The 21,608-nt window shown below is 45.7% G+C and overlaps 1 protein-coding gene across 5 annotated transcripts in view; it reads right to left on the bottom strand.

Annotated features, from left to right (window-relative positions):
• Positions 1–21,608, bottom strand: part of LPIN3 (lipin 3) — a 70,068-nt gene that overhangs the window by 41,101 nt on the left and 7,359 nt on the right. The window contains exon 1 of one of the 5 annotated variants that reach the window (XM_044440258.1): positions 10,385–10,402. The exons of 3 other annotated variants lie outside the window; for them this stretch is intronic. Coding sequence is in view for 1 of the 2 variants with exons in the window: in XM_044440256.1 (XP_044296191.1) it covers positions 9,276–9,287 (12 nt within the window). In the remaining variant the exon portion in view is untranslated. Of the gene's footprint in view, positions 1–9,275; positions 9,385–10,384; positions 10,403–21,608 lie in introns of those variants that run through there. One more of the 5 variants, XM_044440256.1, reaches the window with a different exon arrangement.

The raw sequence follows: 21,608 nt of genomic DNA on the forward strand, positions 1-21,608 counted from the left end.
CTTAGAGTAGCCAGCCTGAGCTACTTCACAGGGTTGTTGTAAAGACTGAACGGGTGGGAGGCATGCAGCTTGATGGAGCACATACACGAAGGAGCACTGGCAGAGTAGAGGAGCCCACACCCACCCCTCCGTTCATAAATGCTGAACAGAGCACAGAGCCTTTGACTGAGCAAAGAGCAAAGCAAACCATACAGCTCCTTCATTTCACTTCCTTTCAAATGCTCCCAAGAGAAGGCAGTTAACAGTGTCATGATAAGCCCAGCATGCCAAGATTATACATAAGACAACACCGGCACACACTGAACTATTTTCTCATTATCATATAAACGCTTTCTGCCCACAGAAGACTTGCACCTCAGTCTGTGTGCTTCATCAGACAGACTGCTCAAACACTTTCCAAGCAAACTGCTCAGACAAAATAGAAACCAAACAAACAAACCCCTCATTCTCTACCGTTAACAGTCCCCAGGGACCATTTAGGTGAACATACAGACAAACCCCAACAAGAAAACTTCGCTCACTTGTAGCACAGGACCTGAAGTGCCTTAATCTCGTTTCTGCAGTTCTTGGACTTTGAAATAGGTGCAGTCTGTCAGCAGGCTGCTTCCTACAGATGCATCTTTCCTCAGCTCCACCCATCTACCTGATTCTTCCTGTTTTCCTCATACCTAACTGAGGGGAGGAGTCTGGATAACAAAAGGCACCAGGTTTCTGCAGCCTCAGCCTATAGGAACTGGACATGGAAATAGATATAGAAAGGGATCTTCTGGGCTTCCTTTCATTAAATGGCTAAAAGCAGATTCAGGCCACTGACCTGCAACTTTAAAACACTTCAGCCAGCCCAAACCTGATAGATGTCACTCCTGTGAAGGAAGAGGTTTCCTGCTATTGGAGAGATAATTTTGTAAACAATGGACTTTTGCAATGTGATTTCAAGAAACTGGATTCTCCAAAGAAGCAAACTCAGCTCTAGTTTTAAGCATCCAAGTTAAATGGCTTGGGGTTTTCAAGAATGACAGAAAATAAACTTTCTGCCTCAAGGATTGCTTCTAGTGGTGAACATGTTTTATAAGATGATGAATTCATTAAGGACTGCAAAAGCAAAAATAATACCCAAGGTGGGATGAGCTTAATTCCTTTGTAATCCTTTTCTTTCAGGTCAAAGTATATGTTTCCAGTTTATTTTCAAGAATAGTGACAATAGCACATTTGCAAATGTAATTTTCGGATATACTGAAAATGAGGGCTGAGGTTGTTACCTTTCTCAACAACATAGCACATAAACATCTCATGAGGGAAGGTTTTACACCTGTGTAGGTAGTGCAATCTCAGAAGATCTACCCGACTGATTTCTGTACTGCTGGTATGTGTTAAAGGCACACTAGCAGGTTCAGTGTTCCTGTCTCCAATTTTTAAGGGATGGTAAGGCTGCGGAAATCACCCTGGTCCCTCCTTTGTTTCATCTCTAATCCTACTCCCCTGCTGATAGGCATGACATCATCTCTCTTTGTCATATCTAGGGCTATTGGCAGAAAAATAAAACTTACAGACTTTGGCTGAGATATTCATTTTATTCAGTTGCATCACCACCATCGCCATCTCTATACTTCCCAATAGCCAAAGCTCTTTGAGTGGTACACAACAATTCATAAAACAGAAAAAAGAATACAATAAAAATAGCGTTTAAATTCCAGTATACAAAATCCAAAACAATTTACACAGGACTGTTTTCCAATACCTTTCCCATATGCCATTAAATGCCTCAGAGAAAAGGGCAGTATCTATCTGGTGCTGAAAAGATGGCAGTGTTGGCACTAGGTGCACCTTACTGGGGAGGACTTCTCACAACTAAGAGCCATGACTGAGAGGGCCTCCCCCTTAGGCCAACTTCCAAGAGTCCCTCAAAGGTGGCATTCAGAAGAAGGCATTAATCATACTGCCCAGGTCAATTCAGGTGTTGCAATCCCAAGGCTATTCATCTATAATTCATTCATCATGTGCACGTGCGGTGTCCAAAAGCCACAATTTATGAATGACACCCAAAGCATGTCTTAATTTCATTGGAAGCTCGGGTGACAGCAGTGGTGAGGAGCACTTTCCTTCAGCTTAGGCTGATCCATCAGCTGCGCCCCTACCTGGAGTACGACTGCCTGGCGACAGTGACACACGCGCTGGTGACTTCCTGCCTTGACTTCTGTAATGCGCTCTACGTGGGGCTACCCTTGAAGACGGTCCGGATACTTCAATTGGTTCAAAATAGAGCTGCCAGGCTGCTGGCGGGGACTGGGCGTTATGTTCACATGACTCCAGTCCTCCGTCAGCTTCGCTGGCTTCCCATTGAAGTCCGGGCCCAATTCAAGGTGTTGGTGATGACCTATAAAGCCCTAAACAGCTTGGGTCCTGGTTACCTGAAGGAGCGCTTACATCCATATATGCCCGGCCGCCCCTTGAGATCTGCGGGAGAGGCCCTTCTCCGGGAACCCTCCATGAAAGAAATTAGGAGGGTAGGTACTCGGAGGAGAGCTTTCTCTGCGGTGGCGCCCAATCTATGGAATGCGCTCCCCAGAGAGGTCTGCCTGGCGCCGTCGTCATTTGTTTTTCGGCGCCAGGCGAAGACCTTTTTATTTAAATGTCATTTTAATTGTTAATATTATTTGCTTATTTTATCTGGCCAGGGCGATTTATTTTATATTTGGATGTATTATATTTTAATTTTATGTTGTGAGCCGCCCTGAGGCTTCGGCGAATGGGGCGGCATAGAAATGTTTCAAATAAATAAATAAATAAATAATCCATGTGAATGAAACTCAGCCAAAGAAGAGAATAAATCCTGCATACTAACAGGAAACTTATTCTCCAAGTGTGAATCCCTACATATCCAAGAGGCTCCATCACATACTCCTACAACAGGGAGGTAAAGTAGCAGAAGGACTGGTGTAGTTCAACTCTATGGTTTACAGAGGTATTTTTAAAAAAATATTTGGGAGGCCCTTAAGAGGGAGAAACCCTAAACCAGCTAACAGCAGGCTGGCTGACTGTGAGAAAGGGGGAAAGGAAATGGAACGGAGTATTGTGGAACAGTGGCTGGCTGGCTGGCTGGCTGCTGCCAGCCTGAAAAAGAGCACTTCTGTGTGGAGGACTTCTAGCACTGCCAGTTGTTTTTCTTTCAAAAAGCAGAATTCCCATTGTGTCCACAGTTCAGGAGGTCTAGCACTTGGGGTGGAGGGATGCATCTCACTGGTTCCTCCCATACAATGGATGTGTTGAACCTGAGTAGGAAGCACTGTCCCCCCTTTTCTTGACCACAAACCATCTCTTCATGCCCCTTTTTCTGAAGAGGATGTTTGTTAACACTTACAACCGGATCCTACACATTCGCTGTGTCCTGTGTGAGATCTCCCTGCTTTACAAACTCAAAGAAGCCCTGGGAGAGCTGAAAAGAATTCTGCAACCAGAAGTTCATGCAAGGAAGGGCATCCCAAGCATGAGGTTCAACATGTTGTTCCCTATTCTGTCTCAATTGCATGTTTTCTTGTCCACCTGCAGAAAAATTGCACTGCTGTTTTGTTCTGCCCCCCTTTACCAGATATTCTGGGATAGTAAACATTCAGATGCAATAGTGGAAAAACTCAAGCTGATTCCATATGGGTCATACCATCATCTGGACAATGTAAAAATATTTGAATAAGGCAAGGTTATGGCACAGTAAAACCCTTATCAAGAATAGGGGAGTGCACATTTTGTTTAGTCTGTCAGATGCCTTACATTCTGTTCTCTGCTCATTGGTGGAATCTGGTTTTTTTCTTCCATTCAGAAAAATATGCAAAAAGTCTGCTGCATTTCTGTAACTTTCACTGTTGTGTAGCATTTTGCATATTTAGCTTCACTCGGCATACTGTCAATGAGCTGAGTGCTACACAGGGGCAAAAAAGCTTAAGTTTTTGTCAATTCTTGGACCGATCAAAAATGTCACAGAAGGCTATGCAAGCTTTTAGATGGTCCATCTCTCTTCATCAGGTGGCAAAATCAGAGTAGGCAGAGCAAAATTTCTGAGTAGGCAGAGCACAAAGATAAAAAGCACAGTATTAGCAAAGCTGGAGACTAATTTTAGGTGGTGCATGAGATGACTTTTTTGTTTCTTCCCCATCTCCTGCTTTTTGTACCATCTAACCTGGCTAAAAGTTCTGGACACCTTGGAAGCTGTTAGTTGGTTCTAATAACATTATTGTCTAGTTGTGGATTTTGGGTTTCCCCATCGCCATCACTTTTTCGGATCAACCCTACTATCTTTGCTTGTTACAGATTAAGAAAGAAACATAATTTTGTCTCACCACAAGATGGCGATAGGTCATCTCTTACCTGGCTGTATCACTGCCTCTTATTTGCCAATTCTGCTTCTCCTCCACAAGGTACATACAGTGCTTTTTTTGTAAAAAAAAAAAAAAAAAAAAAGGTGCCAGAACTCACGTCGCCGGCAGTAAGCACACGACCACACACACAGCGGAGCGTCCCAAGCCGAGCAGCGCCCTCACTATCTCACTGTCAGATAGCGGACACAAAAGCAGCCTGCAGGCACTATGTTAATGATGTTCTGGTGCGTTCGATGACAAAAAAAGCCCTGGGTACACATATTCATTATCCAAAGAAATATAATTAAAGACACACAGTCTCATCAGCATAGCTGTTTGGCCTAGAACTAAGCACATAGATCAAGTGCAGTCAATGTTCCTTTGCTTAAAAAATCCAGGCCAAAATCTGTATGCAGCCAAAGACTCTGTATGAAGCTACAAGACTCAGGGCTCAAAACAGACATTGCTTTCACTATGTAACCAACCATTGTGACCTGTGGCCTTGATCTGGATTTGGGCCCTAGTATGCGGGGCTTTAGCCCTCCCCCATTGACTAAGGCCCCAATCCTGATCAGGGGTACCTTGCCCACAATATGGACTGACTGTAATACAGTGGTCCCTTTAGGAATCATTCTTTTGCAATAAAGATGCCTGGTAGGAGTCCGATGCAGGTGGGGCCCATAGCAGGAAGGAAAAGGGTCAAAGCATCTTACCACTTGGGCTCTCTGTCCGTAGGCTATTAATCATAATGACAATGACATAACGATTAGCTCTGTCTTTACAGTAATGCCTGTTCACCCCCACTCTGCATTTTATCCTCATGAATATCATATCCCAATCCTTCCATGACACTCCTTCATGTATCAGTCCTATAGTCCCTGCCAAATCTCTTCTTCATCTCTTGCTTCAAAACATCACTATCACTACAATTAGTTTGTATCCCCAGTGATTCATTTTCCATCTCTTCTGACAGAAGTCACCATTCAACTGGGTACAATTCACGGGAAAAACTGCTTTCCCATAGAGAGATTCCAGTTCAATTTAATGATATTCTGTAATAGTCCTGTAAAAGGAGTATCTCAATATTTGTTTTTTATTGCCCTCTTTTTGTTCTGTCGTTCATATTAAATTTTTCAATCTGGCTTTTATGGGGAAAGCTGACTGGTTTGAATTGCAGAAAACTGACTTCCTGCTGTCTTTTTGCAATAGGCTGATCCTGTAGGCATTGGTGGGTTTCTCCATGTCAGCTTCTAAAGTCTGAGCCAGTCTTCTGTTGAACGGTGGTGTGACTAATGAGATAGATCCTTTTTATTGCTATTGTGACTATGAGGACCAACCAGTTGCAGCGGTTGTATGTCCAGACTGTGTATCAGGTCTCATGACTTGGCAGGACCAGCGTCAAGGACGGGCATGGCTGAGCACCTGCTGAGGGCCCCATCCCTGCAGGGACTGTTTGACAAAAGGCCCTTGGAGTTGCTCCTCCTCTTCACTATGGCAACTGCCCTCCCATCCTGTCCCAGGCAACGGTGGTGGAGAGGAGGAGGCGCAATGGATGCCATGGCCTTCTTTCTCACGGGTGCTGTGCCTGTCAAGTCAGCAAGCAGTACCAGTGATGGGGAGACAGTGAAGAGCAAATGCTGCTGGACAGCACTGGGGTAGAAAGGAGCAACTCATTGAAGGAGGAAGCCGTTGAGGGGTCCTGCCCAAAGACCAGACTTTCTTGTCACTGATGACAACTCTTTACTGCTTTCCATGCAATTTTATGATATTAATTTGTATGCCTCCTTTCTGAAGCAGCTTTCTGAAACTTGCACTTTTCTTCATAAACATGATGAAGCGGACTTGAGAGTTTCAAAATATGAATGTGTAAGCAAGCAAAAATGTCAGGGTCACTCATCTTTGAGTATTTATCTCTTAAAAATCTGGGTTTGAGTCCCTGTGTGCTTGGAGCTGTGTTTACAATGGTGAATCAGGGTTAGCACCTCTTTTTTTCTGATAGCTAATCATTTTCAACAGTTCCATGAAAGACAGGAATGACATGGTCCTCTCCATGCTAAGAACAGCTCTACCTATTGAATTTGGCCGGTGCAGTTGCTTGAGAATTTTGTTCAGTGCAATTGTTGATAAGAACTAACCAACACTTTCAAATACTTCATTAACAGGACCAACAAACTTGTGATTAAACCATTTGAATGCAAAGGTGACAGAGTTGTCCATCCTTAGATATAGTAGAATGAGCAGCTTTGATATTACCTGGTGTCAAGTGAACTGTGACCAGAGAGTCCCTTAGATTCAGAGATATTACAAGGGTTAACATCCATGGGACAAAGCCCACAGTTTGCCTGATTCTGGCAGGCAGCATCCCTACCCTAGCCTCACTTCCCAGTCATTGTGTGAAGAGCCCATCAGACATATAAGCATGTGAGGGTGGCTATTGTTCTTTTTTCCCTGCCTGAGGTCACAAATATCCATCAGCAGCAGAGGACAGGGGTCTGTTGACAGCTGAAAGGCACAAAGGCCAGGAGAGAATAAAGGAATAGCCTGCAATGGAAATTGTTCTCATTCCCCTCTTTTTCATTTCATTAATAATGATTTAAAACCCACCCTATGAGAATGAAGCCAACTCCTTATTCCCCCAAAATCCTGAAACAGAGCTGAATCTTTAGCTTCAATACAGAATTGGTGTTTATATGCCCCTGTACCCCAAAATGAGTTTGACTAACCCAATATTATATAGCTTCATGAGTGAGGGCTCACTCTGCAAGATTTCTGTCCATCAAATCCAGCTGGTTTAGCACAGCATTCTTTAATATGAGATGATCTCAGGAAGCACTTACAAAAAAAAGGAGCTGCGTGTACACCCCAAAGTAAGTTGGATCACCACAAATCATACATCCACATTTTCAGGACAATGTTCTCCGTCTGACTCTCTCAAATAAATAAATGAACACAGAACTAGGACTGTGCATCCCAAAACATATACACCCCCAAGGAAAGTGTCCCCTTGAGGTGCCCTAGCATTGCGATTGGACGAATGCTTGGTTTTTGCTTAAGACACTGTCAGGCATGCTCCAGGACACGTCCCCAGTCCAGTGTGCATCCAAGCAGCCTTCTCATGATTGACCATGATGAGGTGTCCTGTTCCCACTTGCCAGAGAGATATTCCCAACCCATTGCCTGCCCCAGCACCTTTCTTGTGAGGAGGAATGAGGAAGGGGGAGCAGTGGGGGAATCAGCTGATCAGGGATGTCCCCTTCCAGGAACCACTGCCCAGCTAATTCTCCCCTTGACACATACACACTCACACATATGAGGGCTTTCTCTCCAACATGCATATGGGGTGGCAATGGAAGACTCAGCCGCATGGCCCTGCTCATTTCTGCAGTGCACCCAGCTGATTGCCTCCTCCTGCTCCAGACAAGATCTTTAGGGCAGGAGATAGGTAGACCAGGATGCCTCTGACAGCCTTGCAAAAAGGCAGCAGTCAGGGGCATTCTCTGGTCAGCCACTTGGCCAGCACAGCAAAAGCCACTCTTGCCAAACAGCACTCTGGTTCTGGTCTTCATACCACAATGCATTATATTTTCCAGGTTCAGATGATCCAGTGATATGGAGAAACCATAGAACAGGACGTTGTTTTAATTCATAGTTTCTAAAGACCAAACATACCATGCTGAAATACCAGGATATGGTTCAGATGGCACAACAGACTAATAATGGGTAAAAAAGCCACCGTGATTTGTTAAGTCATGCAAACTACCTATTAAGTCATGCAAATTCACCCATTGCCTTGTGTGGAAAAATAAACCTTTTAGGGGTGTATTTCTTGCTAGAGCGCCTTGTAGAGGACTGTTTCCAAGTTGTACCAGTTTGTATTATTTATGCCATAATGCATTTGTTGGTCATTAAGGTCTAAGAAAGCTACGGCTGAGATATGGCTAGAGTTATAGGACTTGTGCCCGCTGGACCCAGTGGGCTTCCATCGAAGTAGACATGCATGGGCTCCTAAGGCAAGGCCTGATTTGCTGCATAGCTTGCCATATTACAATTTACTGCATAGCTTGCCATATTTACAATTATTTTAGTCCACTTTTGAGGATTCTACCTCCCAAGGTGCTGTACACATTACAAGAAATAAAGCTGCATGTTTTACATGCTGCAGCTGAGTTTTTCTCAGGTTTTCCACCAGGTGACCCCATCCAGGTTGAGGATAAGTTGCTTCTTCCTTTCTTGCATAAGTATGAAATGCTTTTGCATTTTCCTTCTCCCTCTCCATGTTGCTATGCACCTCTGCCCCCACCTCAAAACAAAATGCCATACAGACAGTATGTGTGCTTAACTCTGTTGGGGTTGCTGCTTGGATAGCCTGACCAGCTTCCTTCAACTTGAGGCATGCTGTGAGTGGCCGCTGTGACATCTGGAGGGCATCACATTGGGGAAGGCTGTTTTAGATCCATGAGGTCAATAATTCTATTGCACATTCTCCAAAGGAGAAGGCAGTGGTGTCAGCATGCTGCTCACATACACTGCTTCAAAAGAATCACTAGCAGTATTAATATGGCATTACAATTCTTGCAAGCAAGTCCAGGGGGCTTACAAGGTCCTCCTCCTCTCATTTGATCCTTATGAAAGCAACCTTGTATGGTAGGCAAAATTCACCCAAAGACCTTCATAGCTGATCAGATCTTCCAAATCCCATCCATTCTAACCACTGTGCCATCTCAGCTTCCAGAATATATTACCAAAGTGGAAACATGAGTTGATTGAGCAAGGGCGGTTTCAGGCAATGAACTTTTTTGTGAGCACTGGCGGATAATCGTGACTCCATGCCATTTACACATTTTTGACAGGGCTGCAATTGGACATATTCTAGATATTACACATTTGACATAGACAAAACAATTTGCAAAAACAGAAAGTGCGCACCTTACTAAACATTTGCAATACTTCGATGCTCTGGGGCCTTTTTGTTCCCTGGGGTGCTGCTGCTTCTCCATTCCACTCTCCTTCCTGTTTTTTCCTCTTATTTGCCCACACGGCTGTCTAATCTAATTGGCTGTGGTGACACACATGCTCTTGCTTTCCAGTATCTCTGAAGTCATGACATCAGATGGTATCATGCATAAAATCACATGGGTTGCCACAACCAATGCAGCTAAAAGGCAGTGTGGGCAAAGGAGGAGGAAGAAAACAGAATGAAGAGCAAGGGCTAAGGGGGGCAGGGGGGATTAATATCAGCCTGTAACCCACACCGTGCCCAGGCAGCATGAGCAAAAGGCACTACAAAGGGTACTGCAGACATTGTCAGTGGGGGCTGTATTTGGGTAAGTGAGTTCCTCTGGCCGTATCAGTTTAACAAGGATCTTCACTGAGAGACTAAGGAGATACCTCTCATAAAGACATGATTCTCTGGCCTAAACAGATGTGTGGGACAAGGCCTGGCAGAAAGTCATTCTGGGTTTTATTTATTTATTAATTATTTAAAGTTTTTATATGCTGTCCCAATACTAAAAGTCTCCGGACAGCTTACAGAAAACAAACAAACAAACAAACAAACAAAAAGCAACCATATACAACAACCAACACACAACATACTGCATCCCCTAATGATGATAAAAACAACAGTTAATAAAACCAATTAACTGTTGAAATATTGGGAAAATAAACTGGTAGATATTTGGGTACATCAGCAAGGATGAACGGCAATAGCAGGCGTCTACCTCTCCCAACTCTAAATTTAAATGCTGAAATGAAGGCATAATCAGGAATTGTTTTTGTGCAGATGTACTGTGAGCTTAGATCCATTTATGCAACTTGAGAATGCTTTGACTCTATAGAATTCTGATGAATGTCATTAATGGAGCATTCAGTATTTTGCCCTTTCTGGCTCCCAACTGCCCAAGGGGCCCTTCCAGGTCCTTCCTGTAGCCATCACAGGACCTACAGAGTCCAAAACAAAAGTTTGCAGACCCTCCTCCCCAATTCCATTTGAGACTCCAAACATGTAGACTGGTGGAGATGAGCAGGTTGCTTACCTGTAACTGATGTTCTTCGAGTGGCCATCTGTGCATTCACACATATGGGTGCTGTGCCTGCGCAGTGCCTAGGCTGGAAGATTAGAAAGCTAATGGTTTTTGGCAGGAAAACACTCCGCTCCCCTCCCCCCTACAGTATAAATAGAGCAGAGCATCCGCCATTTTACTCAGTCATGAAGACCGACGTTCACCCCCTAACGTTCCAAAAACATCATCATCACAACAAGAAAAAAATCAGTACCATAGGAATAACACAGAACCGACAGTAAGAAAAAAACAGTCCACTCACCTACACCATGCGGGGCTGGTGGGTGGGTTGTGTGAATGCACAGATGGCCACTCGAAGAACATCAGTTACAGGTAAGCAACCTGCTCTTCTTCATTGTGGCCTCTGTGCTTCACACATATGGGTGATTAGCATGCTTACCAGACTTGGAGGAGGGAAGGTGTCGTCAGTGAAGAATGGCAGAGAGCACGGCTCTACCAAAGGAACAATCCCTTCTGGTGTGTACATCAAGCCGATAATGCTTGGCAAAAGTACATGGAGCAGCCCAAGTTGCAGCCTTGCAAATATCCTGAATTGGAATCTCTGCTGCAAAGGCTACTGCTCGCGTAGAATGCTCTCTCGGAAGTGAGGGCAAGTCAAGCTTTGCCAATTGATATGCTAGGACTATGGTCTGCACAATCCATTTGGACAGTCGCTGAGATGAGACTGGAGAGCCCTTGTCATGATCAGCATACTTGACAAAAAGTCTATTGGAATTCCTGAACGCTTCTGTGCGAGACCTGTAAAAGGCTAGACAGCGCCTAACATCCAGCATATGGAGAAAGCGCTCAATCAGATTCGATGGAGATGGAAAAAAATGCCAGGAGGACGATGTCTTGGTTCAAATGAAACGGTGTAGCCACTTTGGGAAGAAACTCGGAGTCCATTCGGAGGACGACCTTTTCCTTGTGAAAGTTCAAGAATGGTGGGTCTATGCATAGAGCACACAGTTCACTGGCTCTCCTAGCTGAAGTAACTGCAACAAGAAAGGCAGTTTTCCATGAAACTAGGCGCAAATCTATTTTTGCCAAAGGTTCAAATGGAGGTTTTGTAAGGGCCTGAAGCACAACAGAAAGACTCCACATCAGCATAACAGGACGAACTGACGGGTGCAAATTTTGTAGCTCTTTAAGGAAATGGCGAATCAGAGGTTAAGAAAGAACAGATGACCCCTGGATGCTGCCACGAAAATGTGAAATAGCAGCTGTATAGACCTTTATAGATGAGGGCTTGAGTCCCGAGAGATGAAGGTTGAATAGAAATTGTAAAATATTCTCGATCGAAGCCGACTCCAGAGAGAAGGAACGGGCATTGGCAAAGGAAGAGAACCTTCTCCACTTTGCTGAATACGATTTGCAAGTGGAAGGTCGTAGTGCAGATTCGAGAATTGCCTGGATATCCGCGGATAACACTATCGGTCCCGAAGTGGACCTTGACAGTTCTGAGGGAGGAGTTGGTAGCAACGATCGGGGCAGCAACAGAGCCAACAGAAAATTCAGATCTATCGGAAGCACCATGCTGTGAGTTTCAGCGAGAGTAGTTCCGGGTGTTGGACTGTCCTGTTGTGTTAACAAATGAGGAACAAGTGGGAGTCGTCAATAAACTCCTCTGGACTGAGTGAGGAGAGTGGTGAACCAGGGCTGCCTTGGCCACCATGGGGTTATCAAAATTCCTGTGGCGTTGTTGTGCACGATCTTTGACACTACCCTCATGAGGAGTGGGATTGGAGGGAACGTGTAGAAGAACAGGTTGTTCCAGTTGATCATTAGGGCATCTCCCCTCGAGTCCAACCCCAGCCCCGCTCTGGAGCAGAACAGTCCGCATACCCTGTTTGACCGGGTTGTGAACAGGTCTATATCTGGTTGTCCCCATAACTGGAACCGCTGGTTGCAAACCACTCGATTCAACTCCCATTCGTGGGTAGTTGACATCTGTCGGCTCAGTGTGTAGGCTTCTACGTTGTCGGTTCCCGCAAGATGAACCGCCAGCATCGTAATGCCCCGAGGAATGCACCAGTCCCAGATTTGCATTGACAAACGGGCCAGGAGAAGTGACCTTGTCCCGCCCTGTTTGTTGTCATAGAAAACAGCAGCTATGCTGTTGGACACAATCTGTACAATTTGGCGGTGTAAGATGGTTTCGAAAGATTTGAGAGCATTGAACATAGCTAGAAGCTCAAGGAAGTTGATATGCCTCGCCACTTCTTGTCGGGTCCATGCCCCTTGGACCTGAAGTCCTGCACATGTCACACCCCACCCGATGAGAGACGCATCGGTGTACACTGTCACTGTCAGTTGGGGTGGGCGGAACGGAACGCCTACAGACATGTTGCATGGAATAGTCCACCATGTCAGGGTGTGAAGGATCGAAGATGGAATCCGCAGAAGCTTGGTTTGTAGATCCCGCTGCGGACGGAACGAGTCATTGAAAAATAACTGGAGCATACGGAGCCTGAGCCATGCATGTGGCACAATGGCCACTGAGGCTGCCATGTGTCCCAACAATCTTTGTAGAGTGATGGCTTTGTCATCGAATTCGATGAATGTGTGTACACAGAGTGGCCATGCAGGACGGAGGAAGGAACGCTCTTTGCAGGGTGGAATCGATACATGCTCCGATGAAATCGATGACCTGCGTTGGAATGATTTCTTAAGGTTAATACAGAGTCCGAGGTCATCAAGCAAAGCACAAGTCATGCGGACAGCCGCTAAAAGGTCGTCTTTAGTCCGTGACACAATTAGCCAATCATCTAAATAGGGGTAGACCTGTATGCCCCGGAGCCGCAGGTGGGCGCAAACTGGGGCCATGCACTTTGTAAAGACTCTCGGTGCCATAGCCAGTCCAAATGGTAGAACATTGAATTCGAAAATGTTGGATCCAACAGCGAAATGAAGGAAGCGTCTATGGGAAGGATGGATAGAAATATGAAAATATGCATCCTTCAAGTCCAATGAGGTGAACCAATCCCCTTCTCTCAGCAATGGAAGAATATTCTGTAAAGTGGTCATCCGGAACTTCCTCGGTTTGATATATCTATTGACTCCTCTTAGATCCAGGATAGGTCAAAGACCACCGTCCCATTTGGGGACTGTAAAATATCTAGAATAGAATCCATGTAGCCCATCAGTGCAAGGGAGTTGTTGAATCACTCCCTTATGAAGAAGGCGAAGAACTTCATCGCACAGAACTGAAGATGGCGGTGTAAATTGGATAGGGCTCGACGGTGGAACGATGTCGAATTCTATTCTATATCCAAGCTGAATGATGGACAGCACCCACCTACCAGATGCAATGGCCTCCCAAATGGGAAGTCGGCTTTGGAGCTGACTCCCAAAGGGGAGAGGGGAAGGTGAGAGTTGGAGAGATGAATTGGTTCGCCAGGACCATCAACAGAGACGTTTGTCGGTGTCGAACCGCTTGCGGCCCTGGGAGAAGCGCTGTGGAGGCTGTTGCCTCCTACGTTGCTGGCGCTGGTGGAACAGTTGGCGAGGCTGATATTGCTGGCGCCCGTAGGGTCTGGACCATGGCCACTTACGTCTTGCTTGTGGGAGTTCCATTCGGCGCGCCTTCATACGGGACTCATGGATGGCTTTGAGTTTCCGATCGGTCTTCGCGTGGAAGAGGACAGAGCCATCGAATGGCATCTCTTCTATTCTCCTCTTCATTTCCTCAGGGAAATTGCAGTTCCTGAGCCACGCATGTTGTCAGAGGGAGATAGCATTGACCATGGCCTGAGAATCAGTGTCTACGTGATGTCTCGCGGTAGACAACTGTTGAATGGCCACCTGCTTCGCCTCATTCAAGAAGACCTTAGCTAGGTCTGCCTGCTGGTCTGGGAGGGAGGAGACTACATTGTCCAGCTTCTGCATAATGAAGTACTGGTAATGTGCCAGTTTAGCCTCATAATTTGAAATACGCAAACCGAGTCCTGCAGCCGCATAGACCCGGCGCGCAATCATGTTGACCTTCCTCCCTTCTTTATCTCGGGGTGTTGTATGTCCCCAAGCCTCCCTGCCCTGGGACAACTCAACCACCACTGAATTAGGCTTCGGGTGGCGCAGCAGGAACGGGATGTCATCTTCTCGGACCCAGTACATAGATTCGTACCAGCGAGACATCGCCTGCGGCTGAGCCGGTTGGTCCCAGGGCTGACCATTGCCTGGCGAAGCGTGGTAATGAATGGTAAGGCAACGGTGGCAGATTGCTCCCCTCGGACGATGTCGTAAAACCGGTCCGTGCTGGGCCCGGGGCGGTGGTAGACCTCTATTTCTAGTGACCGGACTAGGCGAGAAACCAGCTCCGAAAAGGAAACATGGGGCTCATCCGGGGATCCCGGGTCTTGGGAAGTGATAGCCACGTCCGGAGACGTGGAGTCTACTTCCGACTCGTCTGAGTCTTGATGGTAGCGGTAATGCCCACTGGACGAAGAGCTCTCCGGAGACGGAGGAGGTCTGCATTCCGTATGGCCAGAAGTGGACGGTGCCTCTCTCGGGGTCGACGGCGAGCGACGGTCCGGAGGGAAAAAGGAGTCCACTCCAGGCAGGGTAGTCACCATAGCCGTGCATAGCCCAGTCATCCGCATGGCACTCCGACGAACGGCTCCTGCACCTAGGAGGAGAGTCTGGCCTCTCAGGTGACCCAACAGCAGGCATCGGTGTTGGGGAGCATTGCCTCAGTGGGGAATCTCTAATCTCTCCATCAGAGATGGACTCCCTAAGCGGTGGCTCCTGTGGAGGAGACGTGCTCTCAGGCCGAAGAACAGGCCTGGGGGATCCCGGCGGCGTCACCTGCATTGCGGACTGCAGGGCCGGTCCTGAGGGAGTCGGTACCGTGGCGGCCGTCGGTACCGAGAACCTCGATGAATCCGAACCTCGGTGTTTGGGGCGATCGGGTTTCTTGCCCTTGTGGGCTGCCTTAGCCGCCTTTTCCTTCCTCGGCTTCTTATGGCCAGAAGGCCTTTCCAGCTCTGAATGCTTATGCTTCTCCTTTTGTTTGGTTGGAGGAGAAGGTAGCTGTTGTGCTTCCGTTGGAGCAGTGCCTTCATCCGAAGGAAGCTGTGGCAGTGCGGCCGAAGTTGAGGCGGGGTGCTTAGGGGGCATGGCCGGAGTAGAGGTGGAGCACTGAGGCGGCGCAGCCGAGGAGAGGGTAGGCCTTGAGACCAGCTGGTCAGATTGAAGCAAGGCCTGGTCCCAAAGCAACTTACGGAGACGATTCTCCCTATTCTTCCTGGCCTGTTTGGTAAAGGCCAGGCAATGACCGCATTTATTGGTCCTATGGCCCTTGCCGAGGCAGAGGAGGCATAAGTCGTGCGGGTCCGCGGGAGACATTTTGGAGCTGCACTCACTACACTTGCAGAATGCTGCCCACTGTGCCATCACGAAAAGGAAAAAGGAGATGATAGTACAGAGGGTAAGTAATATTTAGTTTTGTTTTTTTTTTTAGAAAAAAGAATGAACAGAGGAACTACAACAAGGGAAGAAAAAACTGGGAAATATAATGAGGAAAAGGTAAGTTGAGTAAGATAACTGTAAAGGAGCACGTGGCAAGATCTAAGCGAGAGACGAACAGGCACGAGGCACAGCGAACGGCGGTCGCAGAGACTGAGTAAAATGGCGGACGCTCCGCTCTATTTATACTGTAGGGGGGAGGGGAGTGGAGCGTTTTCCCGCCAAAAACTGTTAGCTTTCTAATCTTCCAGCCTACGCACTGCACAGGCGCAGCACCCATATGTGTGATGCACAGAGGCCACAATGAAGAACTTCCATGACACAATAACTCGCTATGTTTGGAAAGTTATGCAGTGTGTCCTATAAGCCACCCTATGTTCAATGTGTCTGCCAGGCAGTCAGACATGTTGGAGGTAGGGTGACCCACCCCCCCAGTCATCCTGCAAGTATCCCATGGGGCCCTGCAGGAGCACCACCATTCTCCAGCACCATTACGTATCAGTGGTAGCAGGGAGCAGGGATCCCTGATAGTCTAACCCTGGCTTGTGCAGAGGTGAGAGCTGTCTGGGTCATTCCTTCCTGCCACTGCCGCACCTGTAGTGATGGCAAGAAGAAGCAGATATCACAGGCAGGGTGAGGGAGCAGATATCCCTGCCATCTTCAACCCATGCCACTGCTGGGCAAAAGGACTTGTCACAGCAGCTGTGATTGCAATCATGGCTTGGCACACATTGTCCTGAGCAGCAGCAACATGGAATTCAGGGGAAGTGTCCAACAGCTGGGGCCAAGTCCCATTTGGTTGGCCTGCTGAAATTATTATAGTAGTACAGATCTGGACAAGTTAATTCCAAATGGGCATCTTTTGCACTGAACTCTGGTGGGTGGATCTGGGGGTTCTAGTTTTTTTTTTTTTAAAGTAGATCCTGCAAGACTGAAGTCTGCACATCTGTGACACAGGACAAGAGACCTGAGCCACAGGTGCCTAGCAATCAGCCCAGAAATTTCTCTTTGGCAGTTACATAGCAGGCAAAGATAACTAATTCCGGGGGGATGAGACATTGGCCTGGGTTTAGGCAAGCTGTTGCCTGTCCTTCCACAGTGCATTGCTCTCAGCTGAAGTAAGGCAAGAGGGAAACACAGAAGCCACCCCTTAGCAACCGCCTCTGTGATACCCTGTCTCTTTCTGTCTGCTTTAGTTCCCCGCTCCAACTCAGAGGGAATCCCTGATGAGAGGAGGAGGGATGTTTTTGAAAGGGAATTCCCAGCCAGTCCATTCAGGAGGAGGAGTGACAAAGAGCCCTTTAAAACCCACAGAGAAAGGCAGGATGAGGGCGCCTGGCAAAAGGCTACTGTTTTCTCTCTCTCTGCTGGCTATTTGAAAACAATTCCAATTTTCTTGAGTGTATCAACAAGAGAATTTTCAAAGAGGTGATTCAGCAAATAGTAACACTAGGGGGAAAGCAAAGACAGAATCTCTGAGTCAGATTTCCCCAAGCATGTAAATTCCCATGCAGTGAAATGAACCCTTAACCAAGCTGGGTGGATTTTTTTTATTTCCCCCCAAAGGGTGACTCATTTCAAAATGCCAAGAATGCTGAGCTCATGCTTTGGATCAAGAAAAAAGAATCTAACAGGAACATGTGCAAGTCCTGTTTTATCGTCATGGCAAGGTCAGGCTAGAAAGGGGAGAAATTTTAAAAAAGAGTTATGTGCCTAGGAAATTATCAACTAAATTAGTATGTTTCAAGAGTAATCGCTAGTGCTTCAGCATTTAACTGATTTGATAATTTAAAAAAATATTTAAAAAGTTATCTCAATTAGGCAGTAATTTTAGAATATCAATTTTAATAAAAGTTCTTCTAAAAACTGCAGATGGCAAGTGCATATGCTCATCATCTAAAGACATGTTTCATGATTCATAAAAACTACTTTTATCCATGTGCAGATTTGTACAAATTTAATTGATAGAACGATCTGTTGCCTTAAAAAATCTTCCTTTCCCTGGTGCCTTTCTGATGCATTGGACCACAATTCCCATCCTTCCTAACCAAGTGCAGTCCTGGAGGGCATCAGGCTGGGGAAGGTTGCTGTCAAACAGGTGATTAAGATATTAAAATATTTTTAATTAGGTCACAGCTGTGACTTAGAACAACACTTCTAACTGTTGGCTCTGCATCTTTGTGATTCCCATCCCATAGACTCTCATCTTGCCAGCCCTCAAAAGGAAATGAAAAACATCCTTTTTAAGAAAGCATTTTTCCCTGATGTGATGCTGAAATTGCAATATCCATGATCTGTTGGTTTTAAGATTCCTGGGGCCATTTGCTTATTCTTGTTGTTTAATATTACATTGCTTTAAGAGGAATTGGGCAAGTGATCCTATGACCCTGGACAGCCTGTAGAGGCTGTAGGATGGTTTGAATTCTGAGATGAGAAAACAGGATCCATGCTTGGAGTGCTCCATTCTTTCCTTGCAACTGCACCAGCTGCTTTTCCAAGGTCATATGAGCAAACTGGGAGAAGAGGTTTTGCCCAGTAGAAAGGGGGTGGTACTTCAGTCTCCTTCCTTCCTTCCTTCCTCCTCCAAAGTGCCAGTTAGTCAAAACTGGTCAATTAGCTTCACTTCCATGCTCCTCCTACCCCCTATAGGATACCTGCCCAGTTCAGGGAATGCTGAAGTAAGCAATACTGGACAATTTGGATGCACACTCTGACTGGCATAGCAGCAGCACTGATGCAGTGCATATTGGAACACCTGAGCCATGCTCCAATATGCACTGCATCCATGCTCCAACCACCTGCTTGTGGGCGAGCAGAAGGCCGAACAAGGAAATGTTTTGCCCTACCAGCAAAGCTGTTTTTTGAACCATGGTGGAGGAAAGCATTGTGGATACCCTGGACCAACAGGAAGACAAACAAGTCAGTCCTGGAGCAAATCCAGCCAGAACTTTGCCTGGAATCAAAACGATGAAACTGAAGCTGTTGGACTTTGGGTACATTATGGGAAGGGAAGATTCACTGGAGAGGACAATAAAGTTAGGGAAACTCAAAGGCCAAAGAAGAGAAAGGCCAGATATGAGATGGCTCAGTTCCATCAGGGAAGCCACAGCATTGAGTTTATAAGGGCTGGACAAGGAGAGACATTTTGGAGGGCAGTGATTCATAGGGTTTCCATAAGTCAGAGACTACTTGGCAGCAGCTAACAACACCCAGCAAAGCACCTAAATGGTATTAGAAGCCAACAAAACCTGTCACAACACTTCACTGGGCTTTCCTCATAGTAAGTACTCTTAAACAAATAAGTATGTGGGGCAGAAAACTGGACACCTTTTCCCTATTTATCAGGCTGCCCATTAAGTGTGAGTGCCTCCCACTGTTGGTACCATAATCCAAAGCAGATCTTCAACACAACTTTGCCATCCCACTAAAATCAATGGGAGCCTTTCCAGTGACTCACACATAAGGCAAAGACTATAGCTGGGTGTGCACAAATGCATCTTTAACTATAAACAGGTTGTGCTGGGAAATAATGAAATGGAAATAACAGGGATGCAGCAAACATATTGGCATGCATTTTTATTTATGAAGTCACGCCCACACGCATGAGGCAAGTTTATGTTCCTTCGGCCTGAATTGTGTAGGAAGGTAAGGCTGATGGCTAAAAGCTTGATAATTTGTATCTTTTTTAGGAATAGTAAATTCATTGTTTATAATAAATGTAACTGGCTGTAAACAATAGTCTAATTTACTGAAACCATTAACCTTTCTCACAGTGTTCCCAAGAGAACTAATGGGCTTTTTATCATCCTGCTGAGTGAAAAAAGAATGTTTAGAGCCCAAACCGAGGGCATATTTACCTGAAACTTAAACACAGTAGAACATATTTTGTTTATTAATTATTCATTTATGGTTACACTTATATCCTGCCTATTTCCCTCCAAGAAACCCATAGTGGCTTACATAATCTTCTCTATTTTTATTCACCGAACACCTTGTGGGATTGGCTAGGCTGAGAGTCCATGACTGTCCCAAAGTTACCCAATATGCTTCATGGTTACTGGGACAGGAATCCAGATCTCTGAGTTCCAGCCCAACAACAATACACTTTGGTAAATATCTCAGAATATACATTTGGACACAAGAAAGGTTCATGGGGTGTGCAGTTAACTATAGAGGTAGCAATCAGCCTTCCTGGGCTATTCTGGACTGCAGGAATGTAACACACCAATAAATAAACCCAAAATGACACATGTGAGTCTTTCATTTCTGAGGAAACTGGATGGAGACTCACCCTCAACTATGTTGCCATATTGCATAGTTTGGTTGCAGCAAATTAAAGAACACCTGTGTGTAAATAACAAGTTGCTTATGCTACAGTCTGATATATACTTCTCTGTAGTAAGTACCAGACACTTTTAAGGAAGTTATGGAATCTTGTCCTTTGGGATTTTTTTTTTAGGGGGGGAGTTTTTTACAGGTAACTAGTAAACATGGTTTCATGCCTTAAAAACAATAAGTAAATAAATAAATTCAGCAAAAGAACAGATAATATTTTGAGCAAATTTCTGATAAATAGATTTTCAAAATAACATGATAGCTTTCAAGCAACATTAATTGCAAGCAAAGTAGTTTGTTGTTGATATGTGCCATCAAGTTGTCTCCAGCTTATGGAGACCCTATGAATGGATCCCCTCCAAAGGGTCCTATCCTGATCAGCTCTTGTAAACTCAAGGCTGTGGCTTCCTGTATGGAATTGAACCACTTCATAGATGGTCTTCCTTCTCTTCTTCCTTCAGCTTTCCCCAGCACTGTCTTCTCCACTGAGTCTTGCCTTCTCATGATGTGCCCAACATGTGACAGCCTTAGTTTTGGCATTTTTCTTTCCAGGAAAAGTTGTTGCTTGATTTGATCCAGGCTCCCATTGTTTGTCTTTCTGCTGGTCCAGAATATTCTCCAAAGCTCTCCTCTAGTACCATGTTTTGAATGCATCCATTTTCTTCCTGTCAGTTATTTTCACTTTCCAGCTTTCAAGCCCATATGTATATAGCTATGTATATAGCAATGCAGACGCCTTTCCAAAAAGGGATGTATTACTAGGGCTTCTATCAGTCCACCCATAGTCTAGAAAGAAAGACTGTTGTATTGTATGTACTCCTCCTATATACAGACTCCTGCTCAGAGCTCTCACCTCTTTCAAAGACCTCCACCATTTCTCCTTGACTGCACTGGGTAGTCCTGCTCAATCAGCTAGTGTCAGGGGAGGGAGAGGAGCTGGCCAACAGAGGTCCAGCCCTCTGGTTGACATAACCAGGCAATTCCTCTCTCTGTTTTATCACCTTTGCTTTCCGGTATCCTTCCTACAAATGGATGTGTATTCTGAAGTGTACCAAAATGTGTATTTCAATTACCTTTTGGCCATAACCACGCCATGGAAACAATTGGCTTGTTGGCCTTGCTCACTATTTTATTTGCTAAGTCATGAAAAAATCCAGCATTCTGCTCACACAGTGGTAAATCAGCTGCCCATAGGAAGCCCACAAGTAGAACATCGATACAACAGCTCCCTGCCACACACGTTCCCCATCAAGTGGTATACTGCCTCTGATACTGGAGACAGCATGCAATCCGGAGCCCTTTCTAGCCTTCTCCTCCATGAATTTCTCCAGTGCCCTTTTAAAGATGCCCATATTAGTGGCCATCATCACATCTCGTGGTAGCACATTTGATAGTT

Source organism: Varanus komodoensis, unplaced genomic scaffold (assembly GCF_004798865.1).
Source record: "Varanus komodoensis strain SLA01 unplaced genomic scaffold, ASM479886v1 scaffold37, whole genome shotgun sequence".
Taxonomy (NCBI): Eukaryota; Metazoa; Chordata; class Lepidosauria; order Squamata; family Varanidae; genus Varanus; species Varanus komodoensis.